The sequence below is a fragment of the Planococcus citri genome, chromosome 1 (genome assembly GCF_950023065.1).
Source record: "Planococcus citri chromosome 1, ihPlaCitr1.1, whole genome shotgun sequence".
NCBI lineage: Eukaryota > Metazoa > Arthropoda > Insecta > Hemiptera > Pseudococcidae > Planococcus > Planococcus citri.
The window spans coordinates 43,821,476-43,835,877 of record NC_088677.1 but is presented as its reverse complement, the minus strand read 5'-3'; the positions used below and the strand labels follow the sequence as shown (position 1 = coordinate 43,835,877).

General features: G+C 33.0%; 2 protein-coding genes across 3 annotated transcripts in view; both read right to left on the bottom strand.

Moving 5' to 3' along the window:
- Positions 1 to 77: 77 nt before the first annotated feature.
- Positions 78 to 4,433, bottom strand: Ndfip (Nedd4 family interacting protein). Of its 2 annotated transcripts, none has more exons than XM_065345148.1 (9): positions 4,217 to 4,433; positions 3,532 to 3,666; positions 3,230 to 3,436; positions 2,627 to 2,758; positions 2,381 to 2,551; positions 2,166 to 2,306; positions 1,952 to 2,084; positions 1,509 to 1,691; positions 78 to 1,425 (listed from the first exon to the last, which is right to left on the bottom strand). In XM_065345148.1, exons 1-9 carry the CDS (start codon positions 4,235 to 4,237, stop codon positions 1,322 to 1,324), a joined length of 1,227 nt encoding a protein of 408 aa, XP_065201220.1. In that variant the 5' UTR covers positions 4,238 to 4,433; the 3' UTR covers positions 78 to 1,321. The 2 variants fall into 2 exon arrangements, with proteins under 2 accessions (XP_065201220.1, XP_065201221.1); XM_065345149.1 differs by having other exon boundaries at positions 3,230 to 3,433.
- Positions 4,434 to 5,758: 1,325 nt separating this feature from the next.
- LOC135832125 (uncharacterized) overlaps positions 5,759 to 14,402 on the bottom strand; it is a 42,376-nt gene continuing 33,732 nt past the window's right edge. The window contains exons 4-11 of the mRNA XM_065345147.1: positions 12,582 to 12,868; positions 9,538 to 9,744; positions 8,181 to 8,468; positions 7,869 to 8,096; positions 7,546 to 7,761; positions 7,021 to 7,128; positions 6,739 to 6,915; positions 5,759 to 6,655 (exon numbers count right to left, since the gene is read on the bottom strand). Coding sequence (XP_065201219.1) covers positions 6,218 to 6,655; positions 6,739 to 6,915; positions 7,021 to 7,128; positions 7,546 to 7,761; positions 7,869 to 8,096; positions 8,181 to 8,468; positions 9,538 to 9,744; positions 12,582 to 12,868 — 1,949 coding nt within the window. The 3' untranslated portion in view covers positions 5,759 to 6,217. The remainder of the gene's footprint in view (positions 6,656 to 6,738; positions 6,916 to 7,020; positions 7,129 to 7,545; positions 7,762 to 7,868; positions 8,097 to 8,180; positions 8,469 to 9,537; positions 9,745 to 12,581; positions 12,869 to 14,402) is intronic.

Below are 14,402 nucleotides of genomic sequence, written 5' to 3'. Positions count from 1 at the left end.
TATACAAAAGCGTCAACTGTAAAAAATGCATCGTTGTATCCTTGCAATACGTACTGTACAAAAATCAAATCAAGGCCTTTGAAAAATACGACAAATTTAATTTCTTATAATTTACTTGAAAAAAAATAAATAAAACTCCTTTTCATGCAATGCACGTAGCAAAAAATCCGTGCAGGTAAATGCAACTCTCAAAATTAAAATCATAAGTACAACCATACCATTCCCTCGCGGTAACCATAAAACTGCGAAGAAAACAAGTTGAAAAACAAAAATAATTTACATACATAGAATGTGATATAGTAATTTAAAACGCAACAAAAAAATATATCAACTTATTTGTATGAGAATTAAAATATCGGTTACTCCAACTGAAACTTTCCAACTTGGAATGAGATGCTTACTAACTGATTTTGCAGCATAACAATCTTTAGTAATCATTATCGAAAATTACTTTCGAAGTGGTAATACCACATTCAAATAAAAATCTAACAGTAGAAAAAATTAATCCAGAAGACGCTATTTTTATATGAGGGTACGAATATACGCGACATTTCTTCGTGAAAACATTTCTGATAGGTCGAGAAAAATTGACCAACAAAGCTTCAGTTGAAATATCAGTCTCGTTAGTGATAGAAAAGGAACAGAAGAAAATATGGTAACGAGGAAATATGTAAACTTAAAATAACTGTAATCTTAAAACGTACATATAAAATTAAGTACCAGAAATACGAGAATAAGACGTATAGTACATATAAAATGTAGTAACTGGTTTGTGCTTTGGGGAAAAAATTACAGAAACTTCAAACGTAATTTTCTTATCTAAATCGAAGTTACTACATTTTGCATTTATTCACGAAACATACTCGGACGATTTCTGTTTCCAAATCTGGTACTATTTTACAGCATTAGAATATTTTTAGCAGATGAAATAACACTAAAAATAACAATTAAATTTTCAATTTAAAACTACACCATACAGTAGAAATAGGCTTTCTCTTCAACATGATGTAACACAGCCAATAATTAAAAACATTTTTACATGAATTTAAAATCCACACATTAAATAAAATAAGATCCGTTCGTTTTTTTTTCTAGTGCAAGAATGATCTAATTTTTCACGTAACACAAATTTCAATCTGTATCAGTTTTTTTTAGAATTGAACTTAATGTGAAGCAAGGTGATATTCAAGGATACGCGTTTCATGTACTTCGAAGCAAGTATTAAATACATATGTAGAAGCACACGCGGAACGAAGTACATACAAATAAATGCTTTAACATTTAAAAAGAAAGCATGGGTACCTATTGAATAAACTAAATTTTAGTAGAAAAATAGTAACCGTTCTTGAGTAGCCGTTGACATTAAACGCCAACCGCGCTTGATATTGATATATTGGAATAAAGAACGTATACAAATCAATAATCCTGCAAATGAACAGACGAAAATTAGTTATTTCCTACATAAATTCAAGTTATTGAGTAAAACCATTTTTAAAACGATAGTTTACCAAAAGCTGTAATTAACCACCAAAGCCACGCATTGTGAGGAGGAGATTCTGTGGAATTTTTAACAATAATAGTCCATTTAGCCAACGACAATCCAAATCCAGAAAGAGCGCCGTAACGAGCAGCCACGGTATGACAAAAACACATCAGTAATAAAAATCCAACCCAATTGAAAACCAATGCGACTGAAAATCATAAAACGCAATACAAATTATACACGTGGAATAAAAATTCATCGCCATATAACAATACGTTGACTAATTCCCTTTGTCTCTACAAAAAAATGAATCAAGAAACTTCTATAGTCATCGCAACAGTCCTCGCAGAGGACTTTACGAATCGGAATACACTCAGTTTCAAATGAACTCTGTGATTTCATTTGAAATAAAAAGCAATTCCAACACTGAACCAAACTGACATACACTCAAAATAAAATAGTACTTACGAAAGAACGCAACTCCGAACATGAAATCAGTACCTAATAATTTAGATTCAGGATCTGGATTTGGACCCATATCAGTATCTATCGCTAAAAATGATAGAGTACGTGGAGACGCAGGGTCAGGATTTTGAGTATCCTATTATATAAAAACAGTGAAAATTAACAAAAACCATCTACATTAAGTATAACCACTCTACTTCAAATTTATATATCGAACCATATTTGGTGGGAGCATTTCTCCTTCGAGAGCCTTTTCTCGTTGAACTTCTTCATAAGTTGGTAATTTTAGAGGCATTTCGTATGGAGGTGGTGCGCTGAAATCAACTGCAGGAGGTTGAATCTCTTCAACAGCGTGATACTAGAAAAACAATTTTCTACCGTTGAACAAAAATCAATAAAACAAATGATTTAAAATACTGTTATATCGGTTACCATATTAGGAGCCAAAACGGAATTTCTGGAAGGAGCGTTATTCAGACCGATAAATTCTGGAGGATGATATGAAGTCGTAGCATTGAAATCTTGAGGAAAATGCTGTTGCTCTAATACCATATATCCTCTGCCCGAACCTATACGTGGTAAACCAGCACTAGCAGGGCGATTCTAAACAGAAGTATTTCACATTCATTCAGATTATTAAATAAGAATGAATTGAAAAAAATCATAATAATTACTCACAAGGTTGCCCACTTCTCGAGAAGCAGGAATTACAATATCGTAATTATTCCGTTGGGCGTAGGATAAAAATTCGGTGAGGTTCAGCGTGACATCTCCGAGTCCGTTTCGCCCAATGGAGTGCCGAGAAGGGCGCTAATAAAACAATCATTAATTAATTCATGGACCTAATTTACACAATCTAATTGGCAATACGAACGTAACACACCTAAAAATTAAATTTTTAAATCGGTAGCCAAAATAGTATACTACTAAAAATACGCATAAAATGATGAAGAATCACACTGTTCAAGTATGTACATGTAATGTGAATTAATGTAGGTACATGAATGTCAACAGAAACTTTCTTCAAATAAAAAAATCTTATGGCGTGATTTCTTCGAGTAAAAGCAATGCTATCAAATATCTATTCATGCACAGGAAAGAAATGTATCATCAGTTATCACACAACTGAAACACTCAACGTCTTCATGAGATTCAATGCACGGATAAGTCAATAAAAAATTACATGACCAAAAATGATGATCACATTAATTACCTGTACAGTATACCACTGGTTATGAAAGTAGATAGGTATCTAATCACTTGATTATAACGGAGTCTTACCAAATTAAATTCTTCAGGTTTCAAAATTCCATGGACACATCCTTTAGCTTGGATGAGTCCGATCATTCTCCGGGCATTTCCATGCACGCAGGCTGCTGATTCCGGTATGGGCACACAACAATCAGTGGACTGCGACGTAGGATTATTTTCTTCTCCAGTAGGAGAAGAACAGCTAGATGTTGATTCTTCCGCAACTTCAGTATGCTGCTGGAAAAATACACAAAAGCATAATTTATTAATCATACAATAAATATAATTACTTACTTGAACACAAACTAGCCAACTTCTCAATGTTAACATACCTGAAATGGTTCAACATTCGACGTGGACTGTACTTCTGCTGTGTTTGCCGCGCAGTTATCTGCTTCTACACGATTTTCATTGTTTTCTAAAGAATTTATTTCGTTTTCTTTAACATTTTCACCATTCGATGATTCCTATGAAATCATAGCATATTGAAGAATTACAATTAGTACAAAAAATTTGAGTAACAAGGAACATCTGCAGGTGTTTTAGATTTCTACATAAAATGCATAAGTTGACGAATATTAAAAAAAAGGAGTGTTGTTCAGCAATGTATTGTGGAAGAATATGAACCTAATGAGAAATGAGCGTAGTGGTAGAAATAAAAGTGGCAGCAGAACATGAAATAAGTTAATTATAGAAATTGCTCAAAAATATAATTTCATTCAATTTTTTTCTTCATTTCTTTAGGGATTACAAAACAGTGAAATGAAGATTAGCAATTACGAATACATTTATCTCAGGCTGATTTTATAAAAGATCATATCCTTTGTGCAAATTCTTCAAACGAATTCCACTGCTGCACACTTCAAGCATCAGAATTCAGACTGAAACAGAAATTGTTTACTACGCAAAACTGAATCTTCGTCAAAATATCGCTCAAAACGTAGGCATATTAGCAAAATAAAAGAAAAGATGAGAAGAATTTCACTGTAAGTTGATCATGGTAAATGAATTACGCACCGTGTTGTGGGAGGAACTCATCGCTGAATATTGCGAAATTACAGATGAAATGATATCGTCAAAATATTAACTATGGAGTAAAATTTAATACTATTGACTAAATTCATCAACACATAACTACGTTCTACGTAATTTTATTTATTCACAAAAATCCATTTGCACAACCACAACAACGACAACCATCAGTAAAAAAAAAACCTTAGATAAACGATGCAAGCAAAGCAAACGTCCTTCACAAGGTCCATGAATAACGTAGAAGGCCCAGCTTCATCCGACGACGTTGGCGGGCACGCAGTTCAGGCATAAATATGTAGAGCGCATCGTTATAGGAATTCCCCGAATTCAATTCCCATGGCCATTTCCCATCCAAATCCAAATTGGCAAAATAAAATAAAAATCTATTCATTCTTTCTATCTTTCTTGAAAAAATGAAAATCAAAATGGTCCGGATTCCGGATTACAAAAAGTCAAAAAATGTGATCTCTGATCTGGATCAGATTGGATTGGAAGATTGGATCATGCAGGACTTGGAACGTTTAGGAGCGTCTGAGCGTCTGAGCTAATGAGCTTGCACAACATCCGCAACCGCAACATCGTTCCATTCGTTCCTTTCCTTTCATCCACATCCTTTCTTAATTCTTACTCATTTTGTCATTTTCTTTTGACTAATTTGAGGAGCGCATCGCAAAAAAGAAAAACAGCCTTGTCAGTTCATCAGTTGTCAGTTTGAATTTTCAATTTTTGAAAACAAATTGGGGTCATTGGGGAGGTGCTTGTCAGTTTTCTTTTCTCCACACTTCTGCTCAAATTTAATTTGACGGATTGTGATTGTGAAGGTGAAGGTCGTTCCGCAAGGAGGAAATAATTGCAGATTCCCTGGATCCCATTCCCTGCAGGCCTGCACACGCGTTCGTATTGTTGCCTCGTATCCCAAGGTTTACATCATCATTTTGTTTCATTCTTACATTTCCTACTCCATACATACGAGATACGAGGCACACACGACACTCACGATAGAATGCAAACTCAGTTTTTTTTTTGGTAGGTACCTACTTCAAATTAGTTTTGTGAAGACAGGTAGATACAGCATACAGGAGGATTTCATTTTCATTGCATTATTCAAAATCGAAATCAAATTATTGGTCAATAATTATTCATTATGGTCATATAATCATATTCTCTCATTTATTGTGATATTCATTAATTACTAATTAGTATTGATGAATAGAAAAATACCAACAATACCAACATATTATATTATCAAATATTACAGTTGCATGAGTTGCATAGAAGGCAGGTATCAGGTATCCCTGAGGCTGAATCATTCCCTTGAATCGTAAAAGTGTTGAATTGAGAGAAGCTTTGACAGCTTAAATTTTTTTTTTACAGAATATCGGTTTGACCACTTGGGGTACCATTTTATTTTAGTTTAATTTATCTAGTGTTGCAAACACAAAACTGATGTTATTTAATTTCAAAAACAGTTGGTGAAGTAAACCTGCGAGAAATGTGAACAAAATGAACAAATAAAGGATACATCAATAGGTATGTAAGTTGGTTTACTTTCTTGATCCTTACAATTATGAGTACATAAATTTATTTGTTGGTAACTACTTAATATCACATTAATTGAATTACTTGAATGTAGTAGTATTGAATAAGTACCTAGATAACTTAAATGAAAAAAATTGCAAAATTTTATAAATTATTATTGCTAAACTAGGGTGTTTCTCAAGTTGGCATAATTTTCATGTAACAGCTTACTTTTAATATACATAATGATTGCCACAATGCATAAGAAGAAAAAAAAACATACCTATCTTGCTATTCATCAAATCCATTCCTTTATCCTACTTTTAAAATAATTCAACAAATCGTCTCATTCAATCCGCTAATAAGAATTTTTCAAACACTACTGACAGAGAAGTCAACTAACCCAGCATATAGCAGGAGTAGACACTACACAGCTAGGTACCTAACCTATGCATTTTATCGAGTATTTTAAATAATTTGTTCGTTGTGGCTCAATTCGTAGAACAACGATTGATTTTGCATCCTTGAAAATTCAGGCATATACGACGTGCTTAAGCAATCATTCCTTTCAACTACGTTACAAATCACACGATTATTATTGCTATTATCTAAATTGGAGTTTTCGTTAACCAAAGTTAAATAAATATATTTATTGGTGTTGGAATAATTACATCCTCTAAAAGACCCCTTTGATGTATTGATGGTGCTTAGAGCGGACGTATATTTCTTATAAAATAACATTTGTACGCTGTCCTCCAAGTTTGTCGTTTGTTTGAATTTTGATTTATTTTTATTTGACTCGTTAAATGAACACATTGTTTCTTCGTTAATTTCATTCTTAAACGGAAATAAAATTGCTTTAATATTTGTTCTAGAAGTGCAGACCAATGTGAAATTCCCAAATGTCTAGAAAAATTAATTCAAGTTATTAACACTTCATTGTATCAAACAGGGGAAAGGGGAAATCATAACGTAATATGATTACGTACCTGTGTGATTTTAGATGGTCTTCTAACTTTAACTGATTTTCTCCTGCGTAATTCTTTGAAAATGTGATTAAATTCAGACTTGAAATGTGAAAATCGTTTAACGTCGTCGTCATTGTATGAGATCATTTCGCTGAGCCTTTGTAATTCATGCTGAATAACTTGCATTCTAGACTTTAACTACATATAATTAAAAGATCGAGTTAATTTAAGAAATTATGATCAGAATTTTAAAAAAAATTGAATTAGGTATAGTTTTGGCCTCTGAGATTAGTAGGTACTTACTTCTTTTGCTGGCAACCCAGATATATCAGGAAATTGACTTTGAAAGTAATCTTCTCCTAAGTCTTCGGGTATGGTACGATTTACCAGCAATGAATGCATTCGATCAATCTAAAATAGATTTTGAATCAGTCAAAGTCATCTCACAATATTCCGGCTCAGTGATACGTAGAACCTTCCATCATAAACATAGTCACCCTTCTGGAGCTTACATGCGGGTTTGCTCAACCGTTGAATTCAAAGGCGCTGAGGGGTGTATAACTGTATAGAAGAAAACAGTGTTGTTTCCCCCTTTTACTTTTCAAATAGGTAATGTGATACTTAGGACAAGATTTTCATTCGTCTCTCGTAAAAATTTTAAAAATTTCATTTTTACAAGTTTCAGAATATCATTGTCAGATGAGCAATTACCCTAATTTAGGAGGTAAGCAAACCTACGCAAACTCAGAAGTGGCTGTCTACATTTTTGATACGAAATTCTGCACCATGGATCACGGCCTATTCTGCAGTTTAAAACAGGTCAATTACCTGTTCTTCGATATAACATAGCAATTTTTTCCCAATATTTTCGAGAGATTTGTGAGTTATAACGGTGATGTAGACTTGATCCACATAAGTTGAGATTGCAGTTGATATGCCTAAATCACTTTGACACGGTAATAACGGATATATTGTTTTTAGAGGGCTTCCATCTATCACTAGCCGTGTTGCAGGACCCACGATTGAAGTAAATTGTACGTTCGCCTGTAAGAAGTATATAGGCAATTTATTATACATATAGTGTACTCGTGCCGTATGAAAAAATTTGCTGGTCAAGAGTCATGCTATTACAAATTTTCTGATGCACTTACCGATTTATGTAATAGTTTGTTCAAATATGGTATATAAATGGCCGGACATAAAGGCATTAGAACATAAATCACAAAAGAAGTTAGAAGTAAGTCTAGAGAGCTGCTAAGAGATTTTAATTGATGTTTGGTTTTCCAGAGCCTTGGTATAGCTCCTTCCATGCTAATTGGAATATGAGTTGATACTGGAATGAATTTTTGACTCTTTCCAGTCACAAAAGGAAGCGTTATCTGTAAATATATTTTCAGAAAATTGAAGTATTTTTTCTCTCTATATAGTAAACTAATTTAGTTGCTCTAAAAATATCTACCTACTTTCAAATCTGGAGGATGTTTTATTCCAGAATCCTGCAATACGTAACGCAATCCACCAGTAACTGCAGTAAGAAATACACAGTTGTATGAACTACGCGTGACTTGTTTTATCCTGTCTATTTTACAAATGGACACACTAGTCGACCAATTCACAGAACAGTCTTCTTCATTTTTGTCGTGGGAAGTTTTGCTTCTCTTATACATGGCGAATAATTTATAAAAAATTAACGCTGGTCCGATACAGAAAGCTTGAATTAATCTTAAATAATATGTAAATTTAAAACGACTCTGGAAACAAAATACAACAAACATAGGTATGATACAAAAATGAATGGAGTACATTATTTACTACGTATATTGTTGGTTTTATTTTTTTTCAAGCAATATTAAAATTGCAGAATCATGGGTGGGTACCTATGTAAAGGATGTTTCAAGGCAGAAGTAAGCCCTCGTATGCATTCAGTAACAACAGCTGGTGCAATAATTTGCTCATGTGAATTTAATTTTTAATTTTTATCATTTTAACAACTGTGATTCGTAGGAAGTTGGAAAGTTTAGATATGGAAAAAATGAAATTTAAGAATACTAGATGAACATTGAAAATTTTCTGGATGAATTGATTATTTCTCCTACAATCTGAATAATAGGCAAACCTATACCTATGCATGGGCTCAGTAAGAGTTAGGGTACTTAGTACTTACTCGTACACAAACACTGTTTGTATTATTCTCACGATTAGCAGGAATTAAGTAGAACTACTAATTGAATGCATAAAACATAAATGTGAATAAATTCAAGATTAGCATACTTAAGGACAAAAGAAGAAGAAAATTTCTTTTGAAAAAAATCGAAAAAGGTATATTACATATAAATAGGTAACGATTTTGATAATGACGGACCTTCGAAGTTTAAATACACACAATTTTTGCACGATGTAAAAAGACATTAATTATTAAGTACGATAGGACGAATTTTAAGAATTTTTTTTCCACTCCTAAGCATCGTGTTATGGTCTGTTTTTGTAATTAACTAGATGAACTTGAGCTAAAAAGACAATCCTAAGCTTAATCTTAATTCTCCATTCTGATGGGTCAAAATTTTGCCGAGGTACCTAGACCTGCATATTTAGATTTACTACCTAGGTATCACAGAATGCATACGTTGGCAAAATGAACGCTGACAGGTTGGCATGAAAAATAAATAGGAAGCTGTATCTTTTGGTATTGCAGCTTAAAACATTCCACCAACCTCAACTAACTGCAATTTGCTAATTTTCCCCCTTTTATCACTGGCAATCTTGAATACCTAATTATAATGAGATACTTAAATGCCGTTAGTTACTTCCATCGTCACCTACCTTAAAGACAGTATAAGAAGCTCTAGTATCAGCTAATTTTGTGCATAATATTTTAATTAATGTCATTCCATCAGCCAAACTTTGATGCACGCGAAGTATTATAATTGTATCCGTTGATGAGCAATCTATTGATTGTGAAAGGACTCGTAATTCCCAGGGAGATTTATCTGTTGGTAATTTCTTGCTTATCAGTTTACTCACGTAATTCTGAAACAAAATATCATTACACACTGTGTGTGCAAAACATGAAGCACATACAAAATTAAATAAGTATAAAGGATAAAGGCTACACGCATGATCGTGGATGTTCGTGATACCAATGCTGGAAAAGGTTCGACGATTATGTTTATTAAATTATTACACAGGATAATGTTGAAAAGGGCTTTCGGATAATTACCGCAGTGCGACGATCCTTCGGCGGAAAAATTGTATAGGTATTTTAATGGATTTGTTTTGTAATGAAATCCTGTTTAAGTATTAAGTTTATTTTATCCGCAAGTTTTCCCGTCAATGGTTTTCACTCTTGCTGTTTAAGTAGGTATAACAACAAGTAGGCGATGGAAATTTTCACCAATTATAGAATGAAGGGAGCGGAAGAAGGAAAAAACACACACATCTGAGAGTATGTACGCGAATTTGTTGATAAATCACACGTCTATTGTGTTTAAGCCAAGTTTTCTTGTACAATAAAGTAAATTTTGTAAAGAGTTTTTGCAAAAATTAGATTTCCTCATGCGCAAACATCAAGTTTTGTATTTTTAAGTTGAAGTCCCGCTGTTGCCAATTCATCTGTTATCGTGGAAAACTTTCAAGTATGCAAATTCTGAAACTTTTACCATTCTGCCGACAAAGATGAAAGATTTTAAGCAAGCGAAAAACTTGAATAATTAGAATTTACTTTTCACGTTTACAAAAACTTCAGTTTGAAAATTCTCACTCAACAGCGAATTCTTTATTTAAATGAAATCAATTAAAAATACTTCAGCGAGTTTGATGGTTGGTCCGTTTATACCATCACTATATAGTTGAAGTAATTTTGCATACCTAGGCATAAACCTACTATAGTTATAGGTATGTACTTATATTTGAATTTAACAAGAAAAAAAAACGTTCGCCGTTTTCTTATTCATTGAATCGACTATAAGCAAGCATCCCAGACATCCAAAGAAAAATACTTGATTACTTACTGTTTTTTTTTTGTTTTTTTTTAATTTTTCTAATTTATTTATTGAAAAAAATATATTAGGTATACCTATGCACGAAGAATACGAACTCATGCAAAATAGGTAAGTATAAGTATAACTGCAGTACCTACATAGGTAGGTACATTATATTTCAATACAGAAAAAAGAATGTACCTCTTCGTTACTATACTTAGTATTGATTTTCGGGTGCGTTTTTCAGCATTGTTGACTTTTATGCAGCAAAGAATCTGTGGGTACACAATACTTAAAGCGGACTTACTGCGGAAAAGAAGAGTTAGAAAAAAAATATGCCAATTTTTTGTCAAAGGAAAGATTTTGGTGCAGGTCTACGTAACTTTCCTTCGTAAAAAAAAGATTACAAAAACGAGTGAAAATTTATTAAAGAGAAAAACTTTGAGAATGGTTTTTCTCGTGGTAACAGCCTACTTCTGCCTTTGCTACTGCTGGGTGTAGCTATAGATACCTAGGTATTTTTGTAATATCGAAGGCTGAAATCTTGAAAGGCGCGTTTATAGTAACACTTTTTTTAGAGGGTTTTTTCGTAGAAAAATACAGCTATTGTTTTTTATTTAAAAAATGAATTTCTTTGAATAGATAATGAATTGTGGCGTTGATGTAGGTAGGTATATAATACCAACTTACTTTCAAATTACAGTTCTTTTCATTAAGAATAAAGGTGATAACAATGGCCTTCATATTAAACAAAAAAAAGACACCATAACCGCGTTAAACAGCTGGAGAGGAGGATCAAATTTACCACGTGTAAACTGATGACTGCGAAGTTTTAACTAAAAAATGGTCACTTCAAAACTTTTTTTAGAGAGATGGAGCAAAAATTATGCCCATTTCCAGTTAGATAGACCTATTTTATGTTTCAATAGACAAAAGATCATTGGTTTTGAAATTTTCTCTTTACAAAATCATAATTTTCAAAATCTATCCTAATAAGAATAAGTGACTGTAACTATAGGAGAGGAGAACATTTCATAGTTGTTATAAGAACATGTTCAAGATTGTTACTTATATACTTATGCGGTTTATTCGTTCGATGATTTAAAAAAAAAAAAGAAACATTTCAGAAGTGTAGGTTTACAACGCTTTACCCTTTACCTCATTTTTCTTTTCTCTGAAAAAGGGCCATTTTACAATTGATTTTGAAATTAGATTAAGTACAAGAAGTCTTCAGCTCAAACTTAAATTGCTTAAAAATCTCGTAAATCGTCTTATAATTCATTCATTAAGGTCGTTACTGCATTTTAAGTAGGATTTTAAAAAAATTATAAAACGTTTATTCAAGGCGTTGAATATGCCTCGAATAAATACTTACCTAAGTAGGTACCTAGTACCTACCTAAGTTACTCACAATGACACTATACAGTATAGATACTTTGAAGAAAAAAATACTAGTAGATATAGGTATACGAGTATTCAGCCTCCTAATAGCTGCGCATTTAAATTTCAAACCAAGTTTCCTTTTTAATTGAGTTTTGTGATCCATTTCAAAATTAGGTATCCAAGTATTTAATTCGTATAATTATCTTCTAGAAATGAATGTAAAGTGATGCCAAGTATAATGAATTTCTTTTTTTACTCCACCGAATAATGGCTATAGGTAGGTATTTTTTTTTCATTCCTTCAGTATCACGAAACAAAACGAAAATTAATTTCATAAAGAAAGTTACCTGTGTACTTATATGTATTATTATTATGGGGATGATTCGTTCGCAAAATGATTTTTTGTCTAGCATCAAATTTGAAATTTGAATGCGTGAACCTTTTATTACCTACCACTTGTAATATGGCCTACATTATGTAAGTATATGTGATAGGTTTAGGTACCTGTAATTGATCGTTGGAAAGGTCAACGTGATCCGTAAAGACATGTCGATTGATATCGTAGTTATGATCTGGTAACCAGCAATGCACAGAACCGGCGGTGAATGGTAAAGGGCATATTCTATAAGTTAATCTGGGGTATAAAGGTATCACACGGGTGGTTATCAATTCTTGAATTCTGCGCACGTTTATCTTCGAATCGAATACTAGCACTGCTTGTAATACAGATTCCTGCCATCGTTCCTCTAGCCAACCGCAGTCTGCTCCTTTCAAAATTCTCTTTACGACGCCTGAAAATAATTACGTATATGAACACATCATCCGCATCAAATGTGACAGGTCAGAAAAATGTATACTGTGTCTGTGTCAAAACAATTGATTAAGACAGCTTAGTAAGTGAAAATAAAATAGGCAGATGGAATCATGCATGTACTTCGTCACCTGCTTGACATAATCTCGTTTCACTAATACCTACGTCCACAGTTTCGAGGGTTGGGCCCGTTGGGGTAAGAAAAAAAGGCGAAGGGGTAGAATTCTAGAATGGGCCTAAATAGTAATTTTGAATGTAGGTAAATATTTTCTCGAATTTGAGAATACGTATGTGTAAGTACGAGTACCTACTTATATTATTTTTAGTGGAATAGGTACAATTTATAACCATTATGCCATGAAATTTTAAAAATAAAACTCTGGGTAGGAAATTCGAAACTTGAGAACGATTACATACGTACATAAAATTATAAGGCCATCATATTGCAACGCATTCAAAAATTCGAAAAAAAAGTCCAAGAATCCATCCTTATCAACATAATAAGATGCAACCTACTATCTGATTGAAGTTTTTATTTTGAAACACATTAAAACCCTTTCTTGAGAACACGTCACCAAGTTACCCTCATTTGTTAACAAAACTGCGTGTAAAGTTGGTGCATCTATAATAACATATGTGTTTAATTTTTATGAACGAGCTGTAACATTAATTAGTGTCTTTTACGAGTATAATAAATGAGCATGAGCCTTAAACGAGTCTTGCAATTGTGAGCGTGATCTGACTGAGCATTTGAAGGGGTTACTAATTGAACGCTCGTTCCACAGTAGGATGCTCCAAGTTTAAATACCTGTATAATTTTGGTTCTGAACTTTATGCTAAGAATATAATGTACCTCTGCCTCTACCTAGGTACCTACTCGTAATCGTTTTCGCGAGTAAAAAAGTTTGAATATTTTAGAATCAAAAACTACACAGGAGTCACACAGGAGAACACTAAGGAGTCGAATTTAAATAATAAACAAAACTCAGCGACCCCCAATTAAGTAGATAAAATCAACATTTTTGTATTTAGTTCCATAAATACCTATATCAAAGGCATTTGAATTAGCAGAAAACTTTTTTAGGGGTTCGCGATATTTCTGGGCACCCTGTAAATACAAATTCGGTAGGTAGATTGAAACTAAATACATAGAAAGGAGATACATAATACGCTTGGTAGCCTGTCGTTTAATTAAAATTTATGTAGATAAGTAGGTCTAGGTACCTGTGTTTTTTTATTTTCAATTTTAAAAATGGGACTGGGGAAAATAAATCCCTACCTATCGTTGAACACGTTTAATTAAAATATTGACCGTATGTCTATGTACGCCTTTTCATTAGGTATAGGTATTAATACCCTAGCGTCATAAAAATGTACTTTTTCCGTACAGGATGAAAGTTTATTCAGCGTGTAGACTGTAGACAGTTGTAGGTAGATGTACCTTTGATGAATGTCTGTGGTCAGTGTGGTCCTAGTCCTGTGAGATCGAATAATTTTATAGTCGCGTATATTGA

What these genes read in the sequence shown, in the direction of transcription:
- Ndfip (XM_065345148.1), bottom strand. Translation starts at nt 4,237, where the DNA reads ATGAGTTCCTCCCACAACACG. An exon ending in TGAGTTCCTCCCACAACACG is followed by an intron (nt 3,667 to 4,216) that starts GTGCGTAATTCA and finishes ATGATTTCATAG; the next exon opens with GAATCATCGAATGGTGAAAA. An exon ending in GTTCGGAGTTGCGTTCTTTC is followed by an intron (nt 1,692 to 1,951) that starts GTAAGTACTATT and finishes TATGATTTTCAG; the next exon opens with TCGCATTGGTTTTCAATTGG.